General features: G+C 50.1%; 2 protein-coding genes and 4 non-coding genes across 7 annotated transcripts; 3 read left to right on the forward strand and 3 right to left on the reverse strand.

The window, feature by feature from the left end:
• Window positions 1–1,970: 1,970 nt before the first annotated feature.
• On the forward strand, window positions 1,971–2,043 carry TRNAR-CCU (transfer RNA arginine (anticodon CCU)). The gene has a single exon. It is a non-coding gene; the product is annotated as a tRNA-Arg (tRNA).
• Window positions 2,044–2,490: 447 nt separating this feature from the next.
• TRNAR-CCU (transfer RNA arginine (anticodon CCU)) lies at window positions 2,491–2,563 on the reverse strand. Its single transcript has one exon. It is a non-coding gene; the product is annotated as a tRNA-Arg (tRNA).
• A 418-nt stretch (window positions 2,564–2,981) lies between these two features.
• Window positions 2,982–3,054, reverse strand: TRNAR-UCG (transfer RNA arginine (anticodon UCG)). Its single transcript has one exon. It is a non-coding gene; the product is annotated as a tRNA-Arg (tRNA).
• A 491-nt stretch (window positions 3,055–3,545) lies between these two features.
• On the forward strand, window positions 3,546–3,618 carry TRNAR-CCU (transfer RNA arginine (anticodon CCU)). The gene has a single exon. It is a non-coding gene; the product is annotated as a tRNA-Arg (tRNA).
• Window positions 3,619–6,008: 2,390 nt separating this feature from the next.
• On the reverse strand, window positions 6,009–12,116 carry ATP5PD (ATP synthase peripheral stalk subunit d). The gene is made up of 6 exons (XM_070394604.1): window positions 12,017–12,116; window positions 9,717–9,847; window positions 8,491–8,587; window positions 7,099–7,170; window positions 6,336–6,398; window positions 6,009–6,209 (listed from the first exon to the last, which is right to left on the reverse strand). The coding sequence occupies exons 2-6, from the start codon at window positions 9,836–9,838 to the stop codon at window positions 6,078–6,080; spliced, it is 486 nt and encodes a 161-aa protein (XP_070250705.1). The 5' UTR covers window positions 9,839–9,847; window positions 12,017–12,116; the 3' UTR covers window positions 6,009–6,077.
• Window positions 12,117–12,322: 206 nt separating this feature from the next.
• Window positions 12,323–23,983, forward strand: KCTD2 (potassium channel tetramerization domain containing 2). 2 transcript variants are annotated; one of them, XM_070394583.1, is made up of 6 exons: window positions 12,323–12,676; window positions 14,251–14,359; window positions 16,198–16,289; window positions 18,414–18,533; window positions 20,470–20,595; window positions 21,284–23,983. In XM_070394583.1, exons 1-6 carry the CDS (start codon window positions 12,338–12,340, stop codon window positions 21,311–21,313), a joined length of 816 nt encoding a protein of 271 aa, XP_070250684.1. In that variant the 5' UTR covers window positions 12,323–12,337; the 3' UTR covers window positions 21,314–23,983. The 2 variants fall into 2 exon arrangements, with proteins under 2 accessions (XP_070250684.1, XP_070250685.1); XM_070394584.1 differs by having other exon boundaries at window positions 18,438–18,533.
• Window positions 23,984–27,875: the final 3,892 nt, after the last annotated feature.

The following is a 27,875-nucleotide window of genomic DNA, read 5'->3' on the forward strand; positions in this document are numbered from 1 at the left end:
CCGACCTCCTAGGGTTGTTGTGGGACTTTGGCGAATAAATAAGTGGTAAATGGCACTGAGTATGTACTGGGGGAACAGTCATTAATAGCCCAGCTTGGCTGGGGCCCAGGGGTGAGGGGCTGTGGGAGACACATCTGCCACATGGAGTGGGAGCCAGGTCTAGAAAGTCCTTACATGTGACAGTTAAGACATTTAGACTCCACCCCACAGAGCCTGTCAGGGAAGATGAATCTGACCGTGAATGGAGGAGAAAAGACCGCAGGGAAGTGAGCCCAGGTGGGTGGACTGACCCACATGAGCAGTCAGGGACTCATCCTGGAACTAGGGCAGTGACAACAGGAGGGAGAGAGAATAGATGCAGAAGGATTATGGGAACAGAAAAGTCCACAGGGAATGGGAGCAGGTGTGTGACGGGTGCTGCTGCGCATTGAAACGGGAACGTCACAAAGGGAGCAGGCGTGGGAGGATGGGTGGTGAGGCTGGCTGTGGGGCCTGAGGAGGATTGCCAGGTAGTGATGCCCAGGAGAGGGGATGGCACCCTGGAGCTGGGGAGTGAGGCTGCAGCTGGGAGATGCAGGATGGAGGGGGACAAGTAGAGTCGGAAATGGCTGGGAGCAGTTGAGGATGAAGCAAGGCAAACCCCAGGGAGGCTGGTCAGATGGTGGCAGTGGGAGGCCAGAGGAGGCAAAGTGCTGGACCCCTGAGGACCTCAGCCATTGGTGGTGTGAAAGGCCCCAGAAAAGCCTTCAAGATGAGGCGGGAAGGACGGGGTCAGAGAAACAGAACAGGCTGGGGATGCAGAGTAGAGCACAGGGTCAGGACCCACTCCTTTAAAAAGTTGAGGACAAAAGAATGAAGGTGGGTGAATTTCACTGACACAATGTTGAGCAAAAGAGGCCAGGCTACCAGAGTATGATTCCATGTGTATGTAGTTCAAAACAAGGCGAAACTGCTCTATGGTGATGAAAGGCGAGAAAATACTGGGGGGGATGGTGATTGACTGGCGGGGGGGGGGGGGGGGGGGGGGGGGGAGCTTTCTGGGATGCTGGGAATGTTCTGTATCTCATCAGGCTGTGGCCTGTGAGCTGTACACTTTGCCACATGCATGTTACACCTCAACAAACAGACAAACTGATGGACTTAAATGAGGGCAGGAGCCTGGGCCCGGTGCGTTAAACCCGTCTTGCTGATGTGGGATGTGGAAGGAAGGAGATCGGTTTCCGCAGACTCCGCCCCTTGGAGAGAGAAACAGAAGAACGGAGGAAGGGGAGGCAGGTGTCAACCAGGCATGACAGGAATGCATGGCCCTTGGCTGAAGCTTCTGCGTGGCCCCTTTCGGATGCGCACGGATTCTAACCGGATTGTCAACGTTTGTAAGGTTTAACAATGCGCCTCTTCTTTATTTGTACTACTTTCTGGCTAACAGCTTTAAAGGAATAAAATATTAGGGCGAAGTATCTATTTGGCTGATATATTTGTCTTCTGTACAGTATGCCTTTGTATATCACATGTACATTATGAATATATACCCATATTTCTATTTACGTGGAAGGACGTGTTCCTCCTGGTCGCCCCTGCCTCGTGATGGTGAAGATGTCCAGTGTTTGTTTCATGATTGAGGCTATTCTGCTCTCGTGAACTTCCTACACCCCTTTTCCCTAAAATTCCTGGGTTTTCTGTCGGTTCCGTAGAGGGGCGGACGTATTAGCTCGAACCTTCGTCTTCACCGGCCATGCTCTGGGTGTTCCTGCAGCTCCAGCCCCACGTGCTGCCCCGTGCGGTGGCTGGAGGGTGGTCAGCTCACCTCCCAGGGTAGCGTCTTACTGGTCCATTGTGAGCTCCGGAAGCCTATCCAAGCGCTTCCCCGACTCGGGGTCCCTCAGTAAACGTGTACCCCATTAATTTTTGCCTGAAATACCCGCAGTCCGATTAACTACTAAGGGGAGAAATACGGAGGCTGTAACCTACAGGCCCCAGTGGCCTAATGGATAAGGCACTGGCCTCCTAAGCCAGGGATTGTGGGTTCGAGTCCCACCTGGGGTACAGCCATATTTTTGACACTGAGAAATTCTCTCCACTGCAGCTCGATCTTATTAAAAAAAAAAAAAAATCCGAGTGCTCGGGACTGGAACACCCAAAGGTTCCCCAAAGCAAAGCACCCAACAGCGACACTCCCCACCCCCCTACTTTTCTACACTTCACAGCGGAAGCTAGAGAGCAGGACTTGTCCTGTAAGTGCTGGGTTTTCCCAGGACCCACCAGGACCGCGAGGGTATGAAGTGGGCGAAGGCAACAATGAGCTGGGGGCGGGGAGCCGCGTAGACACACCCTGATCGAAAAAGCGAGGGGGCCTGTGAGAGAGCGGGCAGGGCTCCAGAGGCCGCGCGGCCCCAGCCACGTGGAATGGAGCCCATGGTGGCCCGTGTGCAGCGCGGCAGGGTTCGCACGTTTGCGAATCAAAAGTTACCTGTAGCAGGTGGCCACGTGCACCACCCCAGGTGGGACTCGAACCCACAATCCCTGGCTTAGGAGGCCAGTGCCTTATCCATTAGGCCACTGGGGCGAGACAAAACATCTTATCCACGTGGTCCATGGTAAAGCTCAACAACACGTGCACAAACTACGTTTTTTGTCGGGCCGGCGGCCAGAGCGTGTATCCCCAGACCCGAACTTAGTACAAGCAGCAGAAAGCCAACTAGACAACCAGAGGGTACACCCGCCGGGCTACGCGGAAAGCTAAAGAGTAAGACGAAAAGATTGGGAGGTACCAGCTGAGACCTAAGGGCGCCCGGCGGCGCGCAGGTCCAAGGAGATGAGCGAGGTCCCCGGAAGGCGAGCGTCTGCGAGCCAAGGGACTAGGAGAGGGGAGAGGAGGGAGGCCAGTACGATGCCGATCGGGATTGCTATGCCCCCAGCCACGAGCCACCGCCACCGCCCCCGCCCCCGCCCCGCCCACCCTCTCTGCAAAAAAAAAATGCAGCCGACCACGAAGGGACTCGAACCCTCAATCTTCTGATCCGAAGTCAGACGCCTTATCCGTTAGGCCACGCGGTCCTCGGGCTGAAAGGGAAGCAATGTGATATTCAGGTGTAACTTCCTTGCAGGTGGCAGCGACAGCTCAGGCGACTAGTGCCGGGGAACAGTGCCGGTGCTGGGGTACAGGCTGCATGAAAGGCGGGGCCAGGATGCAGTCTATGCAGCCAACGTCTGCGCGGTGCGTCCTTATATCCCTCAAGAAGCATCGCCATAGAACTCAACCTTTACAGGGCGTGTGTGGTACAGCGAGTAAAATGTCTGACCCTGGCTCAGGAGGTGGAAGGTTCTAGTCTTCTCCTAAGGAGAGAACAGCACACTGTGTTACACCTCAAACCTTAACCTTTTCCCTTGGACCTCTGCAGTCTTCCAACCCACTCTCGGTTCTGGACTGCAATCCCACGGAGCGATAACCTTGATTTTTTGCAACCCTGAGCTTCCGGGATGACGTCATCACGCAGCTTAAACCTGTCACAGTCAAAAGGCAAATAATCGCGCGCCGCCTGCGTAGTGCCCCAGTGGCCTAATGGATAAGGCACTGGCCTCCTAAGCCAGGGATTGTGGGTTCGAGTCCCATCTGGGGTGAGGTAATTAACCATTGACTAAATATTTTTCTAGACCCCAAAAAAGGTAAAAACAAACAAAAAAAACCTTGCCGTCTATTTTGTCTTTTTTTTTTTATAGCCTTTTCTGTATGTGTTGCACAGGAAAGCCTCGGTAGCAATTATCTTACTCTTTTTAAAAAGTGTATATTTTTTTTATTGATTTCAGAAAGGGAGAGATAGAAACATCAATGACGAGAATCATTGATGGGCTGCCTCCTGCACGCCCCACACTGGGGATCGAGCCAGCAACCCTGGCATGTGCCCTGACCGGGAGTCAAACCACGACCTGGTTCATAGGTCCACACCACGCCTGCTGGGCTTACCCTTTCTTTTTGATCAAGCTGTACTGTGCACTTTGAAAGGTATGATCAAGCTGTACTGCACTTTGGGGCCCTACTTCCTGTTGCCTCTATGAGTTGGTATCCACTCATCTGGTGAAAGGAGTGCGTTCTGTGAGAGACCATCACTGACTGTAAAGTTAATAGGCAAAACCCTTAGCCCCTAGTCTCTCCCTGCCACCCATTGGGTGAAAATGCTGCCCAATTCTATGCCAAAGATTCTGCTGTGGGCTGTTCCCATGGAGATGGCACCCACAGTTCTGTGCAGGAAAAAAGATGGCACTCAAATCCTCTGATCCCAGGAGTGTTTAAAAAGGGGCTATTAGCTCTAGCTGGTTTGGCTCAGTGGATAGAGTGTTGGCCTGTGGACTGAAGGTCCTGGGTTTGATCCTGGTTGAGGACACATGCCCAGGTTGTGGGCTTGATCCCCAGTTGATCAATGATTCACATCATTGATGTTTCTCTCTCCCCCTCCCTTCCTTTCTGAAATCAATAAGATAAAAAATACATTAATAAAAAGGGACTATTGAATATGTACATTTATGATTTTCATACTTTCCTGTATACGTGTGTATCCTTTAGAAAAAAAATTTTTTTAAACTACAAATCTGGCCAGAGATGATTTTTTTTTTAAACCTTGAGGCCCATAGCTCCTGAGGAGTAAAGCTGGGCTTTCAAGGTTGAATATCTCACAGTATGTGCTGTGTTGTTTGAGATTTTCAAAAGTCCTTGACTCAAAAAAGTTTAAAAACCAGTTTCTTGTACTTTTGTAAAAGAAACAACACACAAACAAAACAAAGAGTTAGAAATACAGAATTCTCCTCTCTCTTCTCCAGGGTCATCCAGAATTCTTGTCTCTACTCCAAACCAGTCACCAAATGTCATGGATGCTACGTTAAGGCATCCCTCTGGCTCCCAAGCCTGGCCACAGAACTGCAGCACCGGGGGCTCCTCTGCACTATGAGACACTGATCTTTTCCTGTTTCAGGCTTCAGTTCTCCCTGAAACCATCCTCTAGGCCAGGGGTGGGCACACTTTTTGACTCGAGGGCCACAATGGGTTCTTAAACTGGACCGGAGGGCCGGAACAAAAGCATGGATGGAGTGTTTGTGTGAACTAATATAAATTCAAAGTAAACATCATTACATAAAAGGGTACGGTCTTTTTCTTTTTTTAGTTTTATTCATTTCAAACAGGCCGGATCTGTAGTTTGCCCACGGCTGCTCTAGGCTCTGCCTCCAAGAAGCTTACATTCTAGTGAGAGAGAGGACAGAAGACAATTCAAAATAGAGGGCAATGGGAAACTACTGAGTAGTCAGAGAAGGCCTCTGGGTAGAGAATAGCAAACTTATTGGCAATGTTGTCACCTTCAAAGGACTTTATATATTTATGTTTTTATTGATTTTAGAGAGCAAGGAAGGGAGAGAGAAACTTCAATGTGAGAAACATCAGCTGCCTCTTGCAAGCCCCCTCCTGGGGATGAACCTGCAACCCCAGCATGTGCCAATCCAGCCAGGACTTCAAAGGCCTTATTTAATGTCTTGGCTGATACATTACCTACCTCATAGGGTTGTTTTGAGGAGAAATGAGATATTTATCTAAAGTGATTAGAACAATTCTTAGAACATAGTATATGCTTTGTAAGTCTGATCATCATTTACTAATATACTAGTTGGCCCTATTATCCGAGGTTCATGTGATAACCTCCTAGGCTAGATGTGAACCCCTGAAGGCTCACATTTCTTCTCTTTCATTTACAATGAATTCATATTAAGGCTCCTCTAAATCCCAAGCACACTGCTAAGCCCCGGGGAATAGAAATATGACTAAGGTATAGTGCTGGCACTCAACAGAGTCTTCTGGAATCCTCTAGATCTTTATCTTCTGGGATTAAGAGCATATCCTGACCATTAGACAACTGAACCCACATACACCTATAGGCTCACCTTTCCATTTTAACAAAAAGCCCACTTCCAGTGAGGTCACCTCAGAGTTGTAACTATCTCAACTGCAAAGGAGCAGACACACGCAGCACCATCTGATTATTTTTAATGTCCAGAGTTTAAAATACAAGGAGCAGAGCTTCCTCTCAGACTTAAGTTTATAAACTCTCAATTGGCTTGTGAGGCCAGTAGGGATACTTCTTTTTGTCTAATTTGGTTTCCGGGAAGACTTCATTCAAATCCTCAATGGTCATCTGGTCAAATGGAATTATGTTCCTTATCTTCTCCAGCTGAAAGGAGGGGAAACATGTTAAGGTCAGCAGGGCTGCAGAGATGCAAAAAAGGAACCCAAGGCAGGTTTCTGCCATTCGGTGGAAGAGAGGAAACGTATCCCAAAGGCCAAAGGTCATCCTTACCTCTTTCTCGTATTGCTCAATCCTGGTCTTTGAGAGAGACACAAACTCAGCACAACTTTTCACCTTTAAAAGAAGGGAGACATTCTGTTTGGATCCAAGTTAAAGTGTCCTGACCCCAAGGCTCCCAAGGCCTCAGAAGTCCTGGAGCCAGACCACTGCTGCTTTCTCACTCTCTACGGAGAATCTGTAGCTGCCACGACTACTGGGGGAGCTGCTTTGGGAGGCAAACTACAGCAGCTTATGATGGCGGGATCAGGGTTCTTCAGCAAGCGACTCGTCTAGGCAACCTGCAAAACGCCCATGTTTAGGTGCTGGGTGCGCAAGGGTCAGGACAAGCTGCCTGACCACCTAGCCAGACTGCTCCTTGGCGGAGCCACCTGCACTCCACTTGGCCTTCAGGACTTCCAGCACACTGGGTCATTTCCCACCCAATTCCAACTCCGTAATTGTTTGTAACAGCTTTTAAAAAAATTATTATTGTAACAGCTTCACTGAGGTATAACTGACATACAATAAAATGCACATATTTAAAGAACCCACTCGATCAGTTATGACATATGTATCCACCTGTGACACCATCGCCACAATCAAGAGAGAGGACAAACTGATCAGCCCCCTCTTTCCAATTACCAGGCAACTTCCGAGGTTGCATTTTCTAGAGTTTTATTTTATTCCTCCTTTTAGTTCACGCTACTTCAACCTAATGACTAAGAGTCATCAGGAGTTAAGAACATTTTGGAATAAAAGAGTCTCAACTACTTACGTCTTCTTTTTCTTCAGCATCCACCAGGGCAGTGTACTTATCCTCTGGCACAGGAACCTTCAGGGCACTAAACTATAAACACAGGCACGGGGAGCTGTTGTTAATATACCCAGGAGCTCCAAGCTGCTAATCCTTAGAGATCACCTAAGAACACATTCTCCATCCCAAGAAAAAGCCAGGATGAATCTAGGGTGTTGGAGTGGAAAGAACATTAGACGGGGAAAGGGATCTCAGGTTCTTCTCAATCCTGTCACTAACTAAGCGGAGACCTTGGACAATTCTTTACTACAATGACCTTTAGTTTCTTCATCTGAAAAGGAGAGTTGAACTGGATGACCTCAAAAATGGCCTCTTATCCCTGGCCCGGTAATAGCTCAGTTGGTTAAAGCGTCATCCCAATATGCCAAGGTGGTGGGTTCAACCCCCGGTCAGGGCACATACAAGAATCAGCCAATGAATGCAGAAATAAGTGAAACAACAAATCAATGGTTCTCCCTACCAAAAAAAAGAGGGGTGGGGGGAATCTCTTAGAAGCTTGTAGCTCTAAAGAAATTCTGATTTCTCTTTTAAGTGAAACCCTATCGGACTTGGTGGAACTAATGTTTGCATAATGGAGATGGTCTCCCTAGAACAGTGGTTCTCAACCTGGGCTGCACATTAGAATCACCTGGGAATCTTTTTAAAATCCTGATTTCTGGGCAACACCCTCCGGAAATTCTGTTTTTTTGTGATGGGGTGGGGCCACAACATTAGTAACAAAGAAACAGAATTCCGGAGGATGAGGCCCAGAAATCAGGATTTTAAAAAGATTCCCAGGTGATTCTAATGTGCAGCCAAGATTGAGAACCACTGCCCTAGAAGATGGCTTAGTGTTACAGCCCTCCCCCCCCCCCCCCCCCCCCGCACTCAGCACTACACTTGGCACAGAGTAGGCCCTTGATAAGTTAACAAGAAATTACAGCTTGTAAATTACAGTAAAAAAATAAAAATAATAAAAGCAGAGTAGAGAAAGGAGGAAAACAGGGGAAGGGTAGAAAAGATATCAGTTTATTCCAAAGGAGACAGGTGGGGGCCCAAGAAATAATTGAGGAGAAGAGTGGAAATGTGTAACTTGACAGCCCTCTGGCTCCTTGAGTAAGGCTATCCTGTACTGTTTCTTTGGACAAAAACTATTGAATAAACAGACCCCGAATTCTCTGCATGCATTTACCATTTAACGCTACTAACGTGAGACCTTTGGCCACACCCACCTCACCTGAGCTTCCTTTGGGATCTGAGTGCTAACACCACCCTCTTTCCTTGCTGTCATCCCGAGAATATAATTATCTGCCGTCCCCGCTCTTCCCACAAGCCGCGTTACAAGACCAGTGCTTTAGTGGCCTGAAGCCTCACCTTCTTCTCAAAGTCATCGACTAAGCCGGCCTTCGCCACGTTGGCCTTGTAGTAAGCCCAGTCGATAGCAGGTGGTTTCTCAGGGAGAGTAGCCAACCTGCTCACACGGAAAAACAAAAGTTATGGTTGTTCTATGAACAACAGAAAATTCACACAGTAATTTCCCTGCTCCTTATTCCTACGGCCTGGATGCACCATCACACTTTTCTCTAGGTGGGAAAGCATAGGGATGCAAAAATAAGTTACTTTCATTTGGAAAATACATGGATTTCTTTATACTTTCAGAAGAGCACCAGAAAGTCATATGTAGCTCCAAATCACTGTTTCGTTTCCACATTCAATGGCAAGTCAAAAAACTCCCTCTCGCCGAAACCGGTTTGGCTCAGTGGATAGAGCGTCAGCCTGCGGACTGGAGGGTCCCGGGTTCGATTCCGGTCAAGGGCATGTACCTGGGTTGCGGGCACATCCCCAGTGGGAGATGTGCAGGAGGCAGCTGATCGATGTTTCTCTCTCATCGATGTTTCTAACTCTCTATCTCTCTTCCTTCCTCTCTGTAAAAAATCAATAAAATATATTTAAAAAAAAAAAAAAAAAAAAAAAAAACTCCCTCTCGGAAAGGGACTGACCCGGAGAGAACCAAGATGGAGGCGTCGGTAACTGCCTGTGCTTGCCGCCTCCCATAACCGTATCAAAATCACAAGTAAAATACAGAACAACCACCATTCAGAACCTCCTGAAAGCTGGCTGAATGGAAGTCCTACAACTAGAGAAGTAAAGAAGACACACTGAGACGGCCTCGCTGTGTACCCTCCAGGTAAGCAACAAAACCAGCCTCAGGCGCAGCTGCACTGAATAACGACCCTGTGCCCTGGTGCAGGCCAATCAGTGGAGACCACAACTCTGAAAGGACACACCTGGGAAGCTGCTGAATATTCCATTATGATCCTCCCCTAAAATCTCCGCCCTTAAAACCCTCAGGATGGAGGACCCAGTGCCTCTCCAGGGAGCAAGCCTGTGCCTTTCCCTTTCCCCTTCCCCTGCCCCTCCAGCCCCGCCCCAGGCACCTCACCATCAGCCTCTCCTCCCTCCCAAGCTCCCAGGGCCCTTCCTTTACCTCTGGAACTTGTTTCCTAAGCCCATTTCTTCTAGGAATTACTGCTTCTACCTCCAGGATTTACCAAACTGTTTGTTTTCTTCAAAAAAAAAAGGAAAGAAAAGGGACTGACCTGGAGGTGAGGTTCTCATTCCAGGATTTCAGGGTGTTAGCAACGGCCTTCTGGTTTCGGGGTATGATCTCCCCAAAAGCTACCCAGTCAATGGTTTTTAGAGCAAGTTTTCGCCCAGCCATCTTGAGATCCTGGAAAATAAAACAGGTCAGATCAAAACTGGGCTCTTGGAGAGAATCCTATAGAGGCCATGTTGGCAACATTTAAGTCTTTCAGAAACAGATCTGCGTCCTCCGAGTGCTTGGTGGACGTACTTATAAAGAAATCAGGATGACTGAATGAGAAAAGGACAGCGTAGCTCTTCAAATTCAAGGTGTGCAACCTGACATGTAAATATATTCTCCTCCCCCTAAATGCTCCTCCCGCTGTTCTCCAACTCCTAACTCTCCCTTAAAACCCCAGTTCTCCAGTGTTTGTTTTCCACGTACCTTTGGAAATACTGAAGTAATACTTATGCCTTGCATTAAAGTTAAAAATGTAGCCCTAACCAGTTTGGCTCAGTGGATGGAGCGTCGACCTGCGGACTGAAGGGTCCCAGGTTCGATTCGGGTCAAGGGCATGTACCTTGGTTGCGGGCACGTCCCCAATGGGGGGTGTGCGGGAGGCAGCTGATCAATGTTTCTCTCTCATTGATGTTTCTAACTCTCTATCCATACTCTCCCTTCCTCTCTGTAAAAAATCAATAAAAAATATTTTTAAAAAATAAAGTTTAAAATGTAATTTAAATGCATTCCCACTCAAACTGTGTTTTATTCCCTGACTCTCCAGGGCACAGAGCTGACACATACCCAAGTTCCCACAAAGGCTTAGATAGAGCAGGCTCTAGACCAGAATTCCTGGCCTGGAAAGAGAGGGTATCATGAGCCCTGCTTACCTCAGAAAGCTGTTGCAAGTATCAAGTGAAATCGTGCACATCAACTTGCTCTACAGTTTTCTACAAACTTAAGAGGCTCTCTATGCCCTCCCTATCAGATCGGCAATGTCTGCCCTTCTTACTCCTGTCTGATGTGTGCCCGGCAGCACCAGCACACACTCTGAGTATACTGGCAAAGCCCTAAATATATATATGAATGTGAGACAAGAAGGAAAATGACTAGTCTTTTGTTTTTAATAATTCTTTATTGTCAAAAGTATGACATATGTCTCCCTTTTCCCCCCACTGACCCCCTCCAGCCCAGCCCAGGCCCCCACCCCAGGCCCGCACCGCCCCATTGTCTGTATTGTCTGTGGCCATGGGCCATGCATATACGCACACAAGGTTCTTGGTTGATTACTGCGCACCCACCACCGCCATTTTTTAAATAATAAGACAGAATAGAGTAAAATAGTCCACTTAAACGAAATAAGATCAGTGTCAGACATCAGGAGAAAGACTGAAATGTCCAAGGTCTACCAGCGGTTCTCAACCTGTGGGTCGCGACCCCTTTGGCGGTCGAACGACCCTGTCACAGGGGTCGCCTAAGACCATCCTGCAGATCAGATATTTACATTGCGATTCATAACAGTAGCAACATGACAGTGATGAAGTAGCAACAAAAATAATTTTATGGTTGGGTCACAACATGAGGAACTGTATTTAAAGGGCCAGAAGGTGGAGAACCACTGGATGGGGTGGAGCACAGGGAGGTGGTCGTCAATCTGCCCCAGGATCTTAAAAAGAAACGTGCCCAACACCTGCCGCTTCTTTTCCTTCCCACTCAGGACAGCCTGCTTCCTGGAATGGAGGTGAGGGCAGGGGATTTTGAAGATGCCAGAGGAACAGCTTCCTTAAAGAGACCTTTCCCAGCACCAGGAGCAGGGAGGCTCCGTCAGTGAAGGGGTTTTTGTCTTTGACTTATTGGGGAACCCCCAGCGCCTAGAAAAGATCGTGCACAGGAGGTGCTCCATGAGGATCTGCTGAGCGGGTAAACGAACCCTGCACCGGAGGGGCTCTGACCCGCCCGCAGCTCAAAAGCCGGAACCCTCAGGAGGGAGGGGCGGACACATCAAGCTGCATTACTATCTTCAGGTGACGCTGCTCCAGCCCCCAAACCGGACCTCTACCGTCAGCCGCTCCGGGGCGCACGGGACGCGAGCGGGGCTGTGGAAGCGCCTAAGTTAAAGGTGACCAGGTCGCCGCCGGGCCCCTGCGACCTCTCGCGCGGAGCAGAGCGGCACCAGCCACACCCGGGCACTCTTCCAGCGAGGCACCCGCGGCGCCTGGCGTCCTGGGCAGGATTGCGACAAGGGCCGGCGCGGTTTGCAGGCGAAAGAGCAGAGGAACCCCCTGGGGTCGGACCCAACGTACCAACCCCACTCACCTTCACCGACCCCGGCAACCCACGGTCCACAGCGCAAGTAACGGAAGTGGGTCACCGGAAAGGCTTCCCTCAGCCAACCACTCACCCAAAGGGGCGGGCCTTGCCGCACAGATTAGCCAATAGGGATTAAGGTTCCTTCCGGAAGTCCCGCCTACAAGGGCGGACACAGCGCCTCCACCGTGCGGATCCCCGGGTGCTGGTTGGGGGCGCTCTCGTCCCTCTCCCCGGCCCCACCCCCGCCGATGGGCCGGCCCGGCTCTCCCTGCCGCGAGATGGGCCGGCCCGGCGGCGCGCGGGCAGTGGCGGCGGCGGCGGCCCAAGATGGCGGAGCTGCAACTGGACCCGGCGATGGCCGGGCTGGGAGGGGGTGGTGGGAGTGGGCTGGGCGACGGGGGCGGCCCGGGCCGCGGACCTCCCAGCCCTCGCCCCGCTGGCCCCACGTCCCGCGGGCACAGCCGCCCGCCCGCCGCCGCCGCGCAGCCGCTCGAGCCGGGTCCCGGACCGCCCGATCGGGCAGGGGGCGCCGGCGCGGCCCGCTGGGTCCGGCTGAACGTGGGCGGCACCTACTTCGTGACCACCCGACAGACCCTGGGCCGGGAGCCCAAGTCCTTCCTCTGCCGCCTCTGCTGCCAGGAAGACCCGGAGCTGGACTCGGACAAGGTGCGCCCCGCCCTCGGGCGCGCCCCCGGCCTTCAGACCCCCCGGTTCCTCCTAGGCTGGTCCCCAGATCCCTGTGACACGCTCCTCCAGGCGGGCTCCTCGGGCCTGGACCCCCGCCCCCCTCCTCCCCCTACAAGCTCTCCCCCCCGGCAGCTCCTCTCGTCCATCCTCCGGCGCACCCGGGGTTTCTCCCGGACCCCACCCTTCGTTTCGGTCTCAGCGACTCGTTCGCCGCACCGCCCACCCACCCTCACGGGCGAGACCCCCGGCTCCGTATTCCTCTCCACACCCCATCCCAGCCCCTCGGGTCCGCCTGAGCTTTCCCCTGGCTCCTCGTCAGCCCCTCACTGCCTGTGCCAGATCCGTCCAGAACTGGGTCAGGGCGAGCCAAGGCATCTTTGTAGCTTTCTCAGACTTCCTCTCGGACCCGCTGCCAAGTTGGGTGAAAGCCTGGGTTAGAGGGTGGTTTGACTGCTGCCATCACACTGCTTTCCCGGGGTCATGGTCCCGGAGCTGGGAGCTGGGCGCTGGGAGCAGTCACTGTGTCAGGTCCATCCTTGAGATCAGATCCATTCCTTCGGAGGAGGTTACCATTTCCGGTGCCAACCTAAGACCCCTGGTTAAGATCCAGGGGAAATGAAGACAGGAATGCTGTTGGGCAAGATGCATAGCTGCTAACCAGAGGCTTGAGACGACCCAAGAGACTTAACCCATTTCCAGTTTGAACTGTTGTTTGAATTTTTTTTTAACTTTACACATTCATCCTTCAGTTCCCAACGTAAAGCAATTGATCATTGCTTACATCACCTTGTAGCCCATATAACATGCAGCCTGTTACCTTGAAACAGACTTGGGGTTGGGTAAACATGGGTCGGTTTCATTTATTTATCTCTGACCTCTCCTCTGATAAATCTCAGATTGATAGAGACCTGTCCTGCCCCAACTTTAAAGAGATTCCAAAACCCTGGCTTATAAAGGAATTGTTTTTATCTACCCTAAGCCTCCCTTCTTGCAGTAGATCCCAGTTTATTCTTGTTTCTTTTACTGTAAAGATGAGTAGGATTAAAACTGCTCAGAGCCAAGCCCTGGCAGCACCAAGCTTCCTCTGGGCACAGAGCTGGGGTGTGCAAGGTGCCGCTGGCACTGCAGTTGGCCTTGAGCGCGGGAGCATTGCCAACTAAACAGGTTTTCTTAGAATTAGGAATATGATTCAGGGACAATAGGGAGTTCAGAATGTCCATCTCGAGCAGAGATTTAACCACAACTATGGCGTTTTCTTCCTCCCTTTCTTAAAAAAAAAAAAAAAAATAGCCAGAAAAATTGGTCGTTGTGTCCAAATAAATATTTCAGAAGCTGAAGTAAAGCCTAGATGATATGACTGTACATCCGGAACGCCTCACCTTAAATTATGTTAAAGGGCCAGATACATAAAACTAGCCTTCCTGCCCGTAGTTTGTGATAAGCAAACGTCTAGCAAAACTTGCCCTCTCACTAATGGTTTGTGACCAGGTTTGACACCCTGTCCTGACTTGGTCTGAAAGCTGCACAGTGACACCCTTGTGTTTGGTCGGCAGGATGAGACGGGGGCCTACCTGATTGACAGGGACCCCACCTACTTTGGTCCTATCCTAAACTACCTCCGCCACGGGAAACTCATCATCACCAAGGAGCTGGCAGAAGAAGGTAAGAGCCGCGTTCGAACCAGGCGTTTTCAGAATTCAGGTCAAGTCTGTTTCACAGCTTTGACTTTTGTTTGAGACTGTTGTCGCGCTCGTGTGCAGGGATAGTAAAGGTTTATGAAAGTGAGCAGGGAGCCTCCGTTACTTAGTGGCGTCTGAGGGAGTCTTGTTGAAGGGGGCCTCGTCGTGTTCTGTTCATCCACCTTCATGAGAAGGGGAAGAGGTAGCTTTGGGAGTTTTTTCCAAACCTGCAGAATTTTCAGGATCCCTTTTTACAGTTGCTTATACGCTAGCAGTGAATGTCCATAGCCTGAAGCAGCACACCTCTGATATTTAGTTATTTATATTTTTTGTTTTAGTTTGAACTTGCAGCTGTAAAGAAATAATAAAGGCTTGGCCTCATTTCTTTTAAGGCTGATCTCATGCCTCCCTGTCAATTTTTGCAGCTGACCTAATTCATTCTCCAATCCATTGTCAGGTACCTCATCAGTGGCCTCATCTTTTTGGTTTGTAGGGCATTTAGACTAAGTGGGCCTAGATGTCTTTCTAAAAGGCTTGATTGGCTTGGTCTCATCGAAGGCCTTCAGTTAAAGTTGGGGCCTGTCCCTGAGTCCAGGGCACCCTGATCGGGAATGTTCGCTGAGTAAGGAAGCTGTAATGGCTGTGCTGGTTAATTAAGCAGCTGCAAAACACCTCTGTTTCTACCAGTGAAAAGAGAACTTGCTCTCTTTTTGTAAATGCCCTCTTTACAAAACATTTCAAATGCATACAGAAGTAACGGGCATGACACAGTAAATTCCATGCACCCACCATCCATCCATCCAGCTTCAACAATTGCCAACTCATGGGTAATCTTGTTTCTTGAAAAGAGGACTCTTAATGCAGTTCTTTTCTAATGCCTTTTCAAAAACTTTTATTTTAAAATAATTTCAAACTAGGAGAAAAGGGCAAGAATAGTATAAAGAACTCCCTTTACCCAGACTCACCAATTATTAACATTTTTTGGTCATATTTGCATTATCATTCATTCATTCTCTCTCCTCCTCCTGCCTCTCCATCCTCCACCCCTCCCACAGGGTTATTTCTGAACTATTTGAGAACAGATTCTAGACTTCTCCCCTTAATACTTCAATGGATATTTCCCAAGAACAAATCTATTCTCTTACATAACCACAGTATAGTGATCAAATTGAGGGAATTTAATATTGATGAACACTTTTATCTGTAGCTTATTTTCCAATTTTGCCTACTATTCCAATGATGGCCTTTATAGTAAATTTTTTTTCCTGGTACAGGATCACATATGCCATGTAGTTGTCCTGTCTGAAGTCTCTGACTTTATGTAGCATGGGATTCTTCCCATGATTGCCTTTTATATTGTTCAAATAATAAGCATTCTGTTAAATTGGGTCCACATATATTTACACACACAACCCACCCCCGGTCATTTTTAGGACAAACTGCAACTCAGGTAAAAATTGCAAGCTCGGGAGTTGTCTAACGTGACTAGTTCCGGGAACTAAGTGAGATACAGTCAAGGTGTCCTGCAGCCAATGGCAGGCACAGGGACAGTCAGGGAAGGTGCCGGTAGGGAACTAAAGGTGAAAGGGGGTGGACAGGCCAGACCCTTCTGCTTGACTCCCTTCCATTGGGCAAAGGTGATGGGTACGCCCTAAACTGAACAGCAACGAAGCATTTCCAGGCTGATGGAGAGAGGCTAGGCTTGCATTGGAAAAATGCAGCTTTTGGCAAACATGTGCACTCCAGACACAAAGGCCAGCCTTTCCTGCTCTTCTCGGGGGAGTGCGCACATCTCTAACTACAGTTTGGTCCTTGTTCTAGGTGTGCTGGAGGAGGCAGAGTTCTACAACATCGCTTCTCTTGTGCGGCTGGTTAAGGAAAGGATACGGGACAATGAGAACAGAACTTCCCAAGTAATGGATTTTGAATTTTTAAGGGGAAACTACCTCGAGTGGCTGTCTGTCCATGTGTCTGGGTGTAGTTAGGAAAGGATGACTTGCCCTCGGAGCCTGAGGTCTGTGTGGAAAACTGTCCGTCTGCCAGGCCGGCAGCATGTACTCCACCAGACTTGTTCAGAACAAAAAAACAGAAGAAATAACAAAGAAAACAAAACAGCCTCATGTCCCTGTAGAAGAATGGGAGGCTGCAGCTGCTCACCATATGGCAGTGGGCGGTCCCAAACCTGCTCTCGCGGACGGAGCATCTGTCTCCCTCCACGGGAAGACCAGGCCAGGTCCCGCTTGCACCTGGTGGCTGCTCTTGGTTAGGACCAGCCTTCAGTGTGTGGCCACATCACATCCGGCTCCTGCCAGCCACCTGAAACCAGTCTCATGGTGTAGACGTTAGAACAGCGGTTCTCAACCTGTGGGTCGCGACCCCTTTGGGGTTCGAACAACCCTTTCACAGGGGTCGCCTAAGACCATCGGAAAACACATATAATTACATATTGTTTTTGTGATTAATCACTATGCTTTCATTATGTTCAATTTGTAACAATGAAAATACATCCTGCATATCAGATATTTACATGACGATTCATAACAACAAAATTACAGCTATGAAGTAACAACGAAAATGATTTTATGGTTGGGGGTCACCACAACATGAGGAACTGTATTAAAGGGTCGCGGCATTAGGAAGGTTGAGAACCACTGTTTTAGAAGCTGCTTGTCTACTGTGCTCCTGAGGAGATAATACCAAGCTTCTCATTTTATTATGAAGTCTAGATTTTGGTATTAACTCAGTAGATAATAGTAACAAAAGTGAAACACGATTTCCCGCCCGGTTTGGGAAGGGAAGACATAGAGCACACTCGTCTTATTTTATGTCACGTCACCCATCCGTGTGTCTGAGAGGCCACCGTAGCTTCGATTAGGCCGTCGGGACTCTCTGACCACTAGGAGAAGTTCCATCCCTCAAGAAGCTGGAAGTCTAGCAGGAAGCACAGACACCCCCTTTCATGTATGAGGCTCTACTTTAAGTGCAACTGCAGTAACAGGCAGGGCCAGGCCTCACTGGCCGTTGGGCCTGCAGCATGACGTGCCTCCTGCCCCAGCAGCGTGCGGTGGTGGAGGCTTTCCTAAGAGCTGATCTGCTGCGACGTAGAATTTTCCTGTGATCGAGGAGGCAGCACATTTCTTTCCACAGTAAAAATAGTTCCTCGCTCCTTGTGTGTTTGACTTGGTAGGTCCGTTTTCCGGCTCTGAATGGAGTAACCGACACCTGTGATAAAAAATGAACTCTCATCACACTGTCTCCAGCCGCTTGCAGAGGTGGAAAGGAGGGCTTGCTCATTTGGTTTCCATCCAGCTGCGGGCTGAAAGGCTGCTTTAATATCAAAGATGAATTTCCAGTTGGTTAGCGGATTACCAGTGAAATAGGATCTAGTGTCACCAAGCTTTTTGCCACCTCATATTATATTTACAGGGCACCTTTCCCTATTGTAGAGCTTACATAAAGAGCTGAGATATTCTGAAAGTTCTAACCCTCTCATCATGCTTGGTGTCTCTGGTGACCGGCCATTAGCCTATGAAAGACACTTATCATTCAGGAGTTTCCAAGCATTTATTTTGTATTATTCCTCGGTCTGTAGCAGAATGTCGCATCTTCCGCATCTTCCGCTGCGACACTTTCACTGTCCGGTAGCATGGCAGAGGGTAAAGGTCGCTGGAACATGTATGTGATAGGTTCCTATTTCATATGTTATTCCATAATAAGGTGTCACTGCCAATAAACCAAAATATAATCTACATTTTCCACATGGATGTTAGACACGAGCAGCTTAGAAGAACATGTGGCTTTCTTGTCCAGAGTAAGTTTACTCTATTTTCTGTTTAGGAAAATAGAGGAAATCTAGGAATATAACTCATCCCTCTCCACTTGAGAATGATTTTTCCCCACTGATGCATATCCCTGGACCCTTTGGTTTTTGGATAAGTTGTTATTGAAAAGCTACAGTGCTGCTTGTAAAAGGGGTTAGAGGTTGGCTGCCAAGAAAATATTCCAAGCAAACTCCTTTTCAGTGTTTGTTCTTTTAGCCTCACTGTCCGTGGTTGTCGCAGGGCCCAGTGAAGCACGTGTACCGAGTCCTGCAGTGCCAAGAAGAGGAGCTGACACAGATGGTCTCCACTATGTCTGATGGCTGGAAATTCGAACAGGTATGTTTCTTAAGTCAGCCCCAGTGTCTCCCTGGAGTCCACACGCCAAACACTGACCTCCGTAGCCAGTTAGCAGCCTGGGAGTTCGGTAGGGCCCCATGTGATCCTGCTCAAAAGCATGGGAAAAGAGAGCTACTCAGTGTGGATTGTTTATAACCAAGGTTTCAACTTGATTGTGCTAGAGGGAGTCAGCCAGCTTGTTTGGGCTTGAAATGCCTCCCTCTCTCTCCCTTTTTTTTTGTAATAGTTCATTGCGTTTTAGAGAGAGTGGAAGGCAGAAGAGAGAAACATCAGTGTGAGAGTGCACCATCGGTGGCTGCCTCACGCCTGCCCCCACTGGGCATGTGCCCCAACTGGGAATCGCACCAGCAACCCTTTGGTGCACAAGACAGTGTCCAACCAACTGAGCCACACTGGCCAGGACTCTCTTTTTCTCCCCCAGAGGGATTTTTTTCAGAAATGCGTGTGGATGCATTCTAGAATAATTACCTAAAGAAGACTAGGATTCACCAATAGCCCTTCCGTTGCTTGCCCCAGGGTCAGGACTTTATCATCCTGGGTATATGTGTAATCGGCAGAGAAAGCGTGGTGAGCTGCAGTGATAGGAGAGGAATCAAACACACGGTTACCATCCCTGGGCTGTGGCTTCCGTCCTTGTAGCTTTGTGCCATTAGATGGCAGAATTGTTCTGTTCATCTACTTTCTTCAAAACACGGGTGCTGAGCATGAACAGAATGAATATATTGTAATTTTATTTGGATCGTGCCAATTTTCATGTAGAGTTTAAGAGGCCGGTTGAACTGTCACCATAAATTACCTTCTCAGAAGTTCCTTTTTGTGTCTCTGTCTTCAGAACCGATACTGGGTTTTTCCTCCCACTGCAGAATCAGTTCTGCCTGTGTGTCCTCCTAGTCCTTGTCAGGTGTGGGTTGCAAAACGGTGCCATACTTCCACTCCAGACGTGTTTCCCTGATTAAAGTCTTAAGCAGAGGATGTTATAAGTATGTTTTTAAAGTATTCTTTTTAAAAAAAAAAAAATATTGTTGTTGATTTCAGAGCAATAGAAAGGGAAAGAGCAATAGAAACATCAGTGATGAGAGAGAATCATTGATTGGCTGCCTCCTGCACACCCCCTACTGGGGATTCAGCCCGAAACCTGGGCATGTGCCCTTGACTGGAATCGAACCTGGGACCCTTCAGTCCATAGGCCGACGCTCTGTCCACTGAGCCAAACCAGCCAGGGCTAAAGTATTCATGTCCTGTAGGAAGACCAAGTGTGCTCTCAGTGACTCCATTATATGGATGAGGAAGTTAAGGCACAAAGGGGCTGAGGCGTCTGCCACCCAGCCATACAGCATGTCAGTCATGGTCCCCTGACTTGCGGCCCCAGGGTCTCGCCAAGAAGACCTCACCCTTGGGCTCAGCTTCTTCTGCAGGTGTATTTCCTACTTAGAATTAAAGCCCGGATTCAGTTCTCTGAAAAGGTGAAAGCTACCAGCGGCATGTGGTTTGTGGTAGCGCTTCAGTGATTGGCCTGCTTTCCCCGGCCTTCCGGGCGCCAGGCTCCCGGCTCGCCCTCTGTCCAGATGAGCCATGTGTGTAGGTGTTCTGGCTGAAGCAGTGTCCATTTTTATTCACAGAAACATTCTGTTTCCCTTTGTGTTTGCTGGAAGGAATGTGGTCATGTGAATCCAGCTGCTGCCTTCGGGTGTCAGCTGCTCGGGTGATGGTGGCAGAACTCGGACTTTTTTCCTCTGGGGCAGCCGCGCTGACGACGCCCTGATGAGAGACCGAGATCCGGTGACTGGGGCCTTGATGGTCCCATAGAGCCCTTCATCCGCTGAGGAGGCAGCCTCGCGGTCACTCCGCAGGCGTGGGTTCTGTGGCACTGAGCGGTGTCAGGTCCCGCGTGCTCACCAGGTCCTTGTTTTATCAGCTCATCAACATCGGGTCTTCCTATAACTACGGGAACGAGGACCAGGCAGAATTCCTCTGTGTCGTCTCCAGAGAACTAAACAATTCCACCAACGGCATCGTCATAGAGCCCAGTGAAAAGGCAAAGGTAAGAGGCCGCTTCACCAAAATCTGCGTGGGACTCGTTTGCCCCCCGGGGGCCCTGTCTCATTTCCGACCCTTCTCAAGGCAGCTTTGCGGTTCCCCTTCATTTGGGTCTTCTGACTGTTGTAATTTAAATCAAGATTTATGAGCGGTGAGAGGGTTTTCGTTAGAAAACAGGACGGAAAAGGGCAAGCTGTTCCCAGGCTCTGTTGAATCAGTGAAAAAGAAAGGCTTACCCCCTAATATCCCCAAGGTCGGCTTTCTGAACCTCAGCGTTGGGAAGTACTGGCTGTTGCTTTTATTATTTGAAACTGTTCTTTTTCCTGCCTCAAGAAAAAAGGTATTAGGTTACCTTGGTGGCTTCTTAAGTTACTGGAAAAGTGTTGTACACAGTTACCTATCCCTCCAGTGGGGCCCCTGAAACACAGACACACTCTTGTAAGTCGCCCACATATGCCTGACCCGTTCCCTGGAGCAGGGAGAAGTGGCCCCGCCGCCGTCAGCTGGTTGAGGGAGGGGTGGGCTCCAGTCCTGCTCGCTTCCTGGGTAACGGGTTGTGGTGCTGCTCCCCGGGGCCAGTGGGGAGCGGTGGGTCTCCTTGCTTTCTTCAGCCGTCTGCTTAGCAGCTGAGCCTGAAAGCAGTCTGCATCCAGAGCCCAAGACTCAGCCCTCTCCCCACCTTCCACTTCCAGATTCTTCAGGAGAGAGGATCTCGGATGTAAACGCCAGAATCCTAGACATGGAGAGAGCGCCCTGGCAGAGCACCTCTGGAAGTTCAGTCTCGCTCCTGTACAGTAACTGAGCTCCTGCAAAGCAAAGCTGAGCCTGGCCCCCCGTGGAGTGTGTTCTGGCCAAACCAAAGGAATCCCCAACCCAGCCACAGGAACCTGAAGACAGATGGAACTTTCGGCTGCAGAATACCTTCTCAGAAACCTGCTCTGTGTTCCTCGCCAGTGTTATAACAAAGCTTTACAGCCGCATCTGGGCTGGGTTTCCAGTTGGAACCCGGGGCCGGGGGAGGGGAGAGGAAGGCCTGCTCTTGGCCGTGCCTGTGCTTCAGGGAAGCCAGAGCAGTGAGCGGACTGTCCCTGAGCTGTGCCCGGTTTTCACCTGCGTGTGCCGAGGTGGGCGCTGGCACCAGCCGCTCTGTAACACTATCCTCCCTTCGATGCACCGCATACTAATGTAGCAGACGCAAAGGAGTCTAGCTCCCATTTGTCGAACTGAATTGAGGGTTTTGATAAAGGAGAGAGTACCCCACATTCCTATGAACTAAGCCTCTTTGAGGAAAGGGAGGATGGGGGCGTCCTTGCTTGTGGTTGGAGGCTGGGGAGTGCTGCTCGGGGTTTGGGCCGTCCAGCTGCTGCCACAGTCAGCTTTGCCCCATCCAGGCGGCTGGCTTTCTTGCCAGGAAGAGGGTGGAGGCAGGCGGCATTCTGCACTGAATGGGACGGGCAGATGGGAGCTGGAGGTAGTTGGTGTAACCGCTTCTGCAGCCTTCTCTTACCCTCCCTTGGTCCCTCTTCCTTCCTGGACTTTTTAAACTGGGCTAAAAGGACTTTGGACCCCCCTGGTGGCTTGGGTGGGGATGGCCGTTTCTTTAAGAGTTGCCAAATGTGTCCTGTTACGGTGTCCAAAGTGTTATTTCTGTGATTGTCTCCTGGAAATGCCTTGACTGAACATGTAATATTTGTTTGTGTCTCTTGGTCTCTCACTTTGGCAGCCCTGCCCCGCAGCCCTGTCGGTGACCCCACACCTTCCCGCTAGTGTGTATGCGTTTGCTGGGCCATCTGAGGACTCGCCCTGTCCCTGACCCGCCCGCACCGTCACTTCTTTCTATGGAGGGCCATGCCTTTGAGGACCAAACGCTTGTTTGCCCTGGGGGAGCAGAGCTGTGGCCGCAGAGCTTGTACCGGACCTTCTCTCAGCTTTGAGTCTGAGAGCAGCTGTGAATGCATGGGGGCCGGGAAGCCTTGTCTTTCCCCCGATGGCTCCCAGAGTGTGGCAGGTGGGCCAGAGAAGGGGAAGGCGCCTCGTGAACACGCCATCTGTAAGCCACCTCCAGCCAGTCGCTTCCGGTTCTTCAGAGCTGAGGTTCCCTCCGCTCCGCAGCTCACCTGCTTGCTAGGGGGCCTGGGGTCGTCATTTTTGGATGTGAGTATAGACTGTGCCAAGTGTCTTTTGAGCTTGTGACCTGCGCATGCCCAGAATTCTCACTTTGACCTTATTTCTCTGTATAAAGTAGTACAGACATGTGTCTGCTGACAGACGAGGCTGCACGCCAGCCTGAGGTGCACACTGGCACCTCAGAAGCCTGGCAGGTGCCCAGGATCTTTACAGCTGTGACATGTCGAGGAACTTCCGCCTACAGTAAAAGCCGTCCCCTTTCAGAAAGGTTGTAGGCATCCATCCTGTCATCTGTCGGGAGGGAAAATAAAGGTTTAAATGTGTCAGGGAAAAGCGGCTCTGACAGGACAGAGGACTGGAGGAGGTGCTGTTTGGACAACTGGAATAAGGAACCTCAAATGGACGTGCCCAATGAGACGTGCTTTCCTGGGCACTGGGCATGCTGATGACCAGCCTGGTCCCAGGCCACAGGATGAGGAGGCGGGAGGCAGGCACGGCGAGCCCTTGGGAATGCATTTCTCCTCGCAGAAACCCACAGCCGGGCTGTGAGAGGACTGCCGAGCCCTGCTCTGCTCCGAGACGCAGGCCTAAGTGGTATCTCTTACCTCCTGGAGGGCTGGCTTTCACCCAGCTTCCCTCCTGGCAGCCCAGGGACCCTTTAATGGTTCCAGTGCTCCGGAATCAGATGATTTGTTTCATAAGGTTTCTGGAAAAGTATTTTACCCAAATCCTTTATGAGCCAAGGAGTATTTTTCTTAAAAGCCTTCTCCCCCTGGTAGAGTCTGGCTAATTCAGAGAGAGGTCTGGCCTTTGGCTTGGGGGTGTCACATGACCCGTGACCCATCCTCTCCAGCTTCCCAGTGCTGCCAAGTGGGGAGTGTCTTCCTGCTTCATTCTCTGCCCAGGTCTGTGGCCACAGGCCATGCAGGCCAGGCCCGGGGAGCAGCCGGCATCCGAATGACAGTAGTGGGCTTGTCGTGTCCTCAGAACCTGCTCTGTACCTTGGCAGTGAGGTGGGCCCAGTCCCTCTGCAATGACTTCGTTCCTGCAGTTGCCGCTGATCTCAGGGGTGTCGGGAGGAAGGGACAGCTGCTGAGGGGGTAGGGCCGAGAGGACACCCGCACCCTGCAGCGTGGCCTTCCATCCAGATACAGGGACCATGCCCGTCACCTGTGGGTACCCCTTATGACTGAGTGTTTGAAGAGTGGAATGGTGTGACCTCCTTTTTTCTTTTGGTCAATAAACACATGACACGAACTGCTGAATCTCGAGGCCTTTGGTGTGTTTTCCGGTAACGCCAGCTCGTGTCCACTCACCATGCATGCTTCTCCAAGGCCTCCCTGGAGGTGAACTGCACCTTTCCCAGCAGGGCCTCCCGCAAAGGCCTGGTTTCTCCTGCTGCCAAACTGCCCGAGGGGGTGTTGGGCCTCCTTCCTCCCACTTTGATTTTCCTGAATCTGAAAGGACTCAGTGCTGAGAACCAGAAGGTGGGACAGATGGGCTACCCACAGGGCTGGAAAGAGACGGGGGGGCGGAGTATGAGGTGTTTTTGTGGTTTTTCTTTTCATTTGTTTTTATTTATTTCAGAGAGAAGAAGGGAGAGGGAGAGATAGAAACATCAATGAGAGGGAAACATTGACCAGCTGCCTCCTGCACGCCCCCTACTGGGGGTGGAGCCCGAAACCCAGGCATGTGCCCTGACTGAGATCGAACTGTGACCTCTTGGTTCATGGGGATGACGCTCAACCAGATGACCACACCGGCAGGGTGAGATGCTTATTAAGGGAAAAACAGTCCTCCTGGAAGACAATAAGTGACTAGGTTGCCCATTTTCTTTTCAAGGTAGAGGGTGAGAAATGTGAGGTGACCCCCAGTAACCAAGTGAAGGACCCCTCACTTTAGGCACCAGGCAGGGTGTGAGATCCTCAAAAGGCCTTCGTCTCCCCCCACCCCACCCCCACCCCCCCGCACCCAATAGAGAGACAACTGTACACAAAGGTCAAGAACAAGGCACAAGGGTTGTATCAGCCAGGGTCCAATGAGATGGAGACCCCAGTGATTAACAGGTTGTGGGGAAAGGTTGTAGGGATTACAAGACGTTCCCAGGGCCCAGGAGCAAAGGGGAGAAGTTAGGATTATGAAGAGGAGGCTCAGCGGAGGAGCCCTGTGCGGGAGATGCCACCATCTCGGGGCTCAGGTAAGCTGGGTCTAACTAGAAAAACAGAGCACACTGCTGGGAGCAGCTACGCCTGGCCTGCCCGAGAAGCTGCAGTGTTGCGGTTGCTCAGCTGGTTGGAGCATCATCCCAGGCACCAAAAGGTTGAGGGTTAGGGCACATACCTAGGCTGTGGGTTCGATCCCTGGTTGGGGCAAGTATGGGAGGCAAACCGATCGATGTTTCTCACATCAATGGTTCTGTCTCCCTGCCTCTCTCTAAAATCAATAAACATATCCTCCGGTGAGGATAAAAAAAATACATAAATAATAAAGATCCTTTCCTCTCCCTGGCAGGAGGCAGCACAATGCCAACAGTCATTGTTCCGGGGCCTGAAAGTCACACCTATTCCTGAGCAATGGTAATTACTCCTCAAATGGCTGAGGGGGTGAGAGGACACCCTGTTTGTGATGGGCAGCTCAGGCCCTGTGGCCACTTGATGTCCATGGTTAGGTTGTAGGAGCTGCATCTCAAAAGGAGAAGAGTTCATCTGCAAGAGAAGGCGAGGATCTACTCCAAAACCCTGGCGTTCTGCCTGCTGATGCTCCAGGGAGGACTTGCTGGCGGCTGCAGGCAGAGCCAGCGCCTGGAACAGATCACTGAGTGTGGCCTGACCTGCTCAGTCACAAAGCCCAGGTGGCAGCCTCCAGCTAAACTTTCAGTAAGAATCACACCACACATTTTCATCAGGAAAGCTTTCCACTGGAGGGAACTGTTACTCCAGTAAGCCAGTTTAATTCCTTGATCGGTTTTCAATTAAGTTGTTTTCCAAGTTTCTATTTTCTTTTTTTTAATTTTTATTGATTTCAGAGAGGAAGGGAGAGGAAGAGAGAGAAAGAAACATCCATGATGAGAGGGAATCATTGATAGGCTGCCTCCTGCAGGTTGGACCAAGCCCAAAACCCAGGCATGCGCCCCCGACCGGAATCGAACTCGGGACCCTTTGGTCCGCAGGCTGACACTCTATCCACTGAGCCAAACCAGCTAGGGCCCAAGTTTTCTATTTTCATTTTACTTAAAAATATTTTAATTAAGGCCCAGCCAGTTTGGCTCAGTTATTGATGCTTATTAAGGTCACAGTTCGATTCCTGGTCAGGGCACATGTCCAGGTAGCCAGCTCTATCTCCAGTGTGGGGTGTGCAGGAGGCAGACAATCAGATTCTCATCATTGGTGTTTCTATCTCTCTCTCTCCCTTCCTCTCTGAAATCAATAAAAATGCATTTAAAAAATGAAAGCAGTAAAACATTTTTAAAAATTCAAATGACAATTTAAAAAAATATATTTTCTTTTTTTTTTTTTTAAATATATTTCACTGAATTTCCACAGAGAGGAAGGGAGAGAGATAGAGAGCCAGAAACATCGATGAGAGAGAAACATCAATCAACTGCCTCCTGCACATCTCCCACTGGGGATGTGCCGGCAACCCGGGTACATGCCCCCGACCGGAATCGAACCTGGGACCCTTGAGTCCGCAGGCAGACGCTCTATCCACTGAGCCAAACCGGTCTCGGCAAAAAATATATTTTCATTAAGATTGTTTCCCATGTTGATTTTATGGTGGAAATTTAATGATAGCTTTTGACCTTGTGAGCTTTCTTTTGAGGCCATTATTTCCTCCAAGTCAAATCTGGCAGCTCAAAATCTAAGTTTCATAGCTTTTGAAGCAAGAAAGTGATATATTGCAAACGTCTCAGGACATTTGTCCTGTTGGATAGGGAAGAATAAGAAACAGAAAGACTAACAAGAAGCCCTTAGAGCAGTGATGGTGAACCTATGACACGCGTGTCAGAGGTGACACTCGAACTCATTTTTTTGGTTGATTTTTCTTTGTTAAATGGCATTTAAATATATTAAATAAATATCAAAAATATAAGTCTTTGTTTTACTATGGTTGCAAAGATCAAAAAATTTCTATATGTGACACGGCACCAGAATTAAGTTAGGGTTTTTCAAAATGCTGACACGCCGAGCTCAAAAGGTTCGCCATCACTGCCTTAGGGTAATGAGGGTCTTTCTTCGGTTTTGCTCGTCCCTTTTTTCCTCCTGAGGGTTTGGACCAGAGTGGGAAGCAACAATCTTTAGGATCACCCATCAGATAATGTTCGGATCAATCCACTTTAGACCAAGAGGGGGCCTTGAAATACCATCTCCTACCACCACCCTGTTGATTCATAAGAGAAGAACCATGGTCCAGAGAGATTTAACGAACTGCCCAAGATCCTTCTGCCACTGAGTTGCTGTTTTCCCTCTCGGGTTCGTAAGGAGTCCCTTAAGTCCACTGCAAGTGGCCCCAGGTGCACAGCGGCTCTGCCTCCTGGGACGCAGGCTCCGGAAGGAGGAATAGCCTGTCACAGGCAGCGCGCATCAGCGCTGCAGCAGGCCCAGCGGTACACCTTTCCCTGCTGACGTCACAAGCAGGATGCTGGGGCTGGTCCCACTTGAATTGTGACGTCAGGAAGCAAAACTGCAGGCAGTCTTTCAGGGGGCGGGCGGGGGGCGTGGGGCAACTTGATAGGGAGACTGCAAAACACAGCCGAAGGGAAAGGTGAGATGGTGGTCATCAGACCCAGAGAGCTTGAAGCGTGGAGTGGGAACCCACCAGACCAGCGGTTCTCAACCTGTGGGTCACAACCCCTTTGGCGGTCGAACGACCCTTTCACAGGGGTCGCCTAAGACCATCCTGCATATCAGATATTTACATGACGATTCATCACAGTAGCAACATGACAGTTATGAAGTAGCAACGAAAATAATTTTATGGTTGGGTCACAGCATGAGGAACTGTATTTAAAGGGCCAGAAGGTTGAGAACCGCTGCACTAGACTGATGGGGACCCTCCCAGCAGCTGGTGAAATGGGACCAGGGCAAGGGCCCTGCACCTGAGTGCCCATGGGTTCTCTTCCCTCCCGACAGGGCCCCCACGCCTCTGGCCTTCCCTGAC

This window comes from Myotis yumanensis, unplaced genomic scaffold (assembly GCF_028538775.1).
Source record: "Myotis yumanensis isolate MYYU_CA2020_CCGP unplaced genomic scaffold, mMyoYum1.0.hap1 SCAF_16, whole genome shotgun sequence".
Classification (NCBI taxonomy): Eukaryota; Metazoa; Chordata; class Mammalia; order Chiroptera; family Vespertilionidae; genus Myotis; species Myotis yumanensis.

Bases quoted from the DNA above. Each gene is read 5' to 3' on its own strand.
- ATP5PD (XM_070394604.1), bottom strand. From the start codon at position 9,838: ATGGCTGGGCGAAAACTTGCTCTAAAAACCATTGACTGGGTAGCTTTT. The intron at 8,588-9,716 runs GTCAGTCCCTTT...CCGTGTGAGCAG, and splicing joins AATGAGAACCTCACCTCCAG to GTTGGCTACTCTCCCTGAGA. The intron at 6,399-7,098 runs GTAAGTAGTTGA...CTTCTTTTAAAG, and splicing joins ATGCTGAAGAAAAAGAAGAC to GTGAAAAGTTGTGCTGAGTT.
- KCTD2 (XM_070394583.1), top strand. From the start codon at position 12,338: ATGGCGGAGCTGCAACTGGACCCGGCGATGGCCGGGCTGGGAGGGGGT. The intron at 16,290-18,413 runs GTAATGGATTTT...TTGTTCTTTTAG, and splicing joins ATGAGAACAGAACTTCCCAA to CCTCACTGTCCGTGGTTGTC. The intron at 20,596-21,283 runs GTAAGAGGCCGC...TTCCACTTCCAG, and splicing joins AGCCCAGTGAAAAGGCAAAG to ATTCTTCAGGAGAGAGGATC.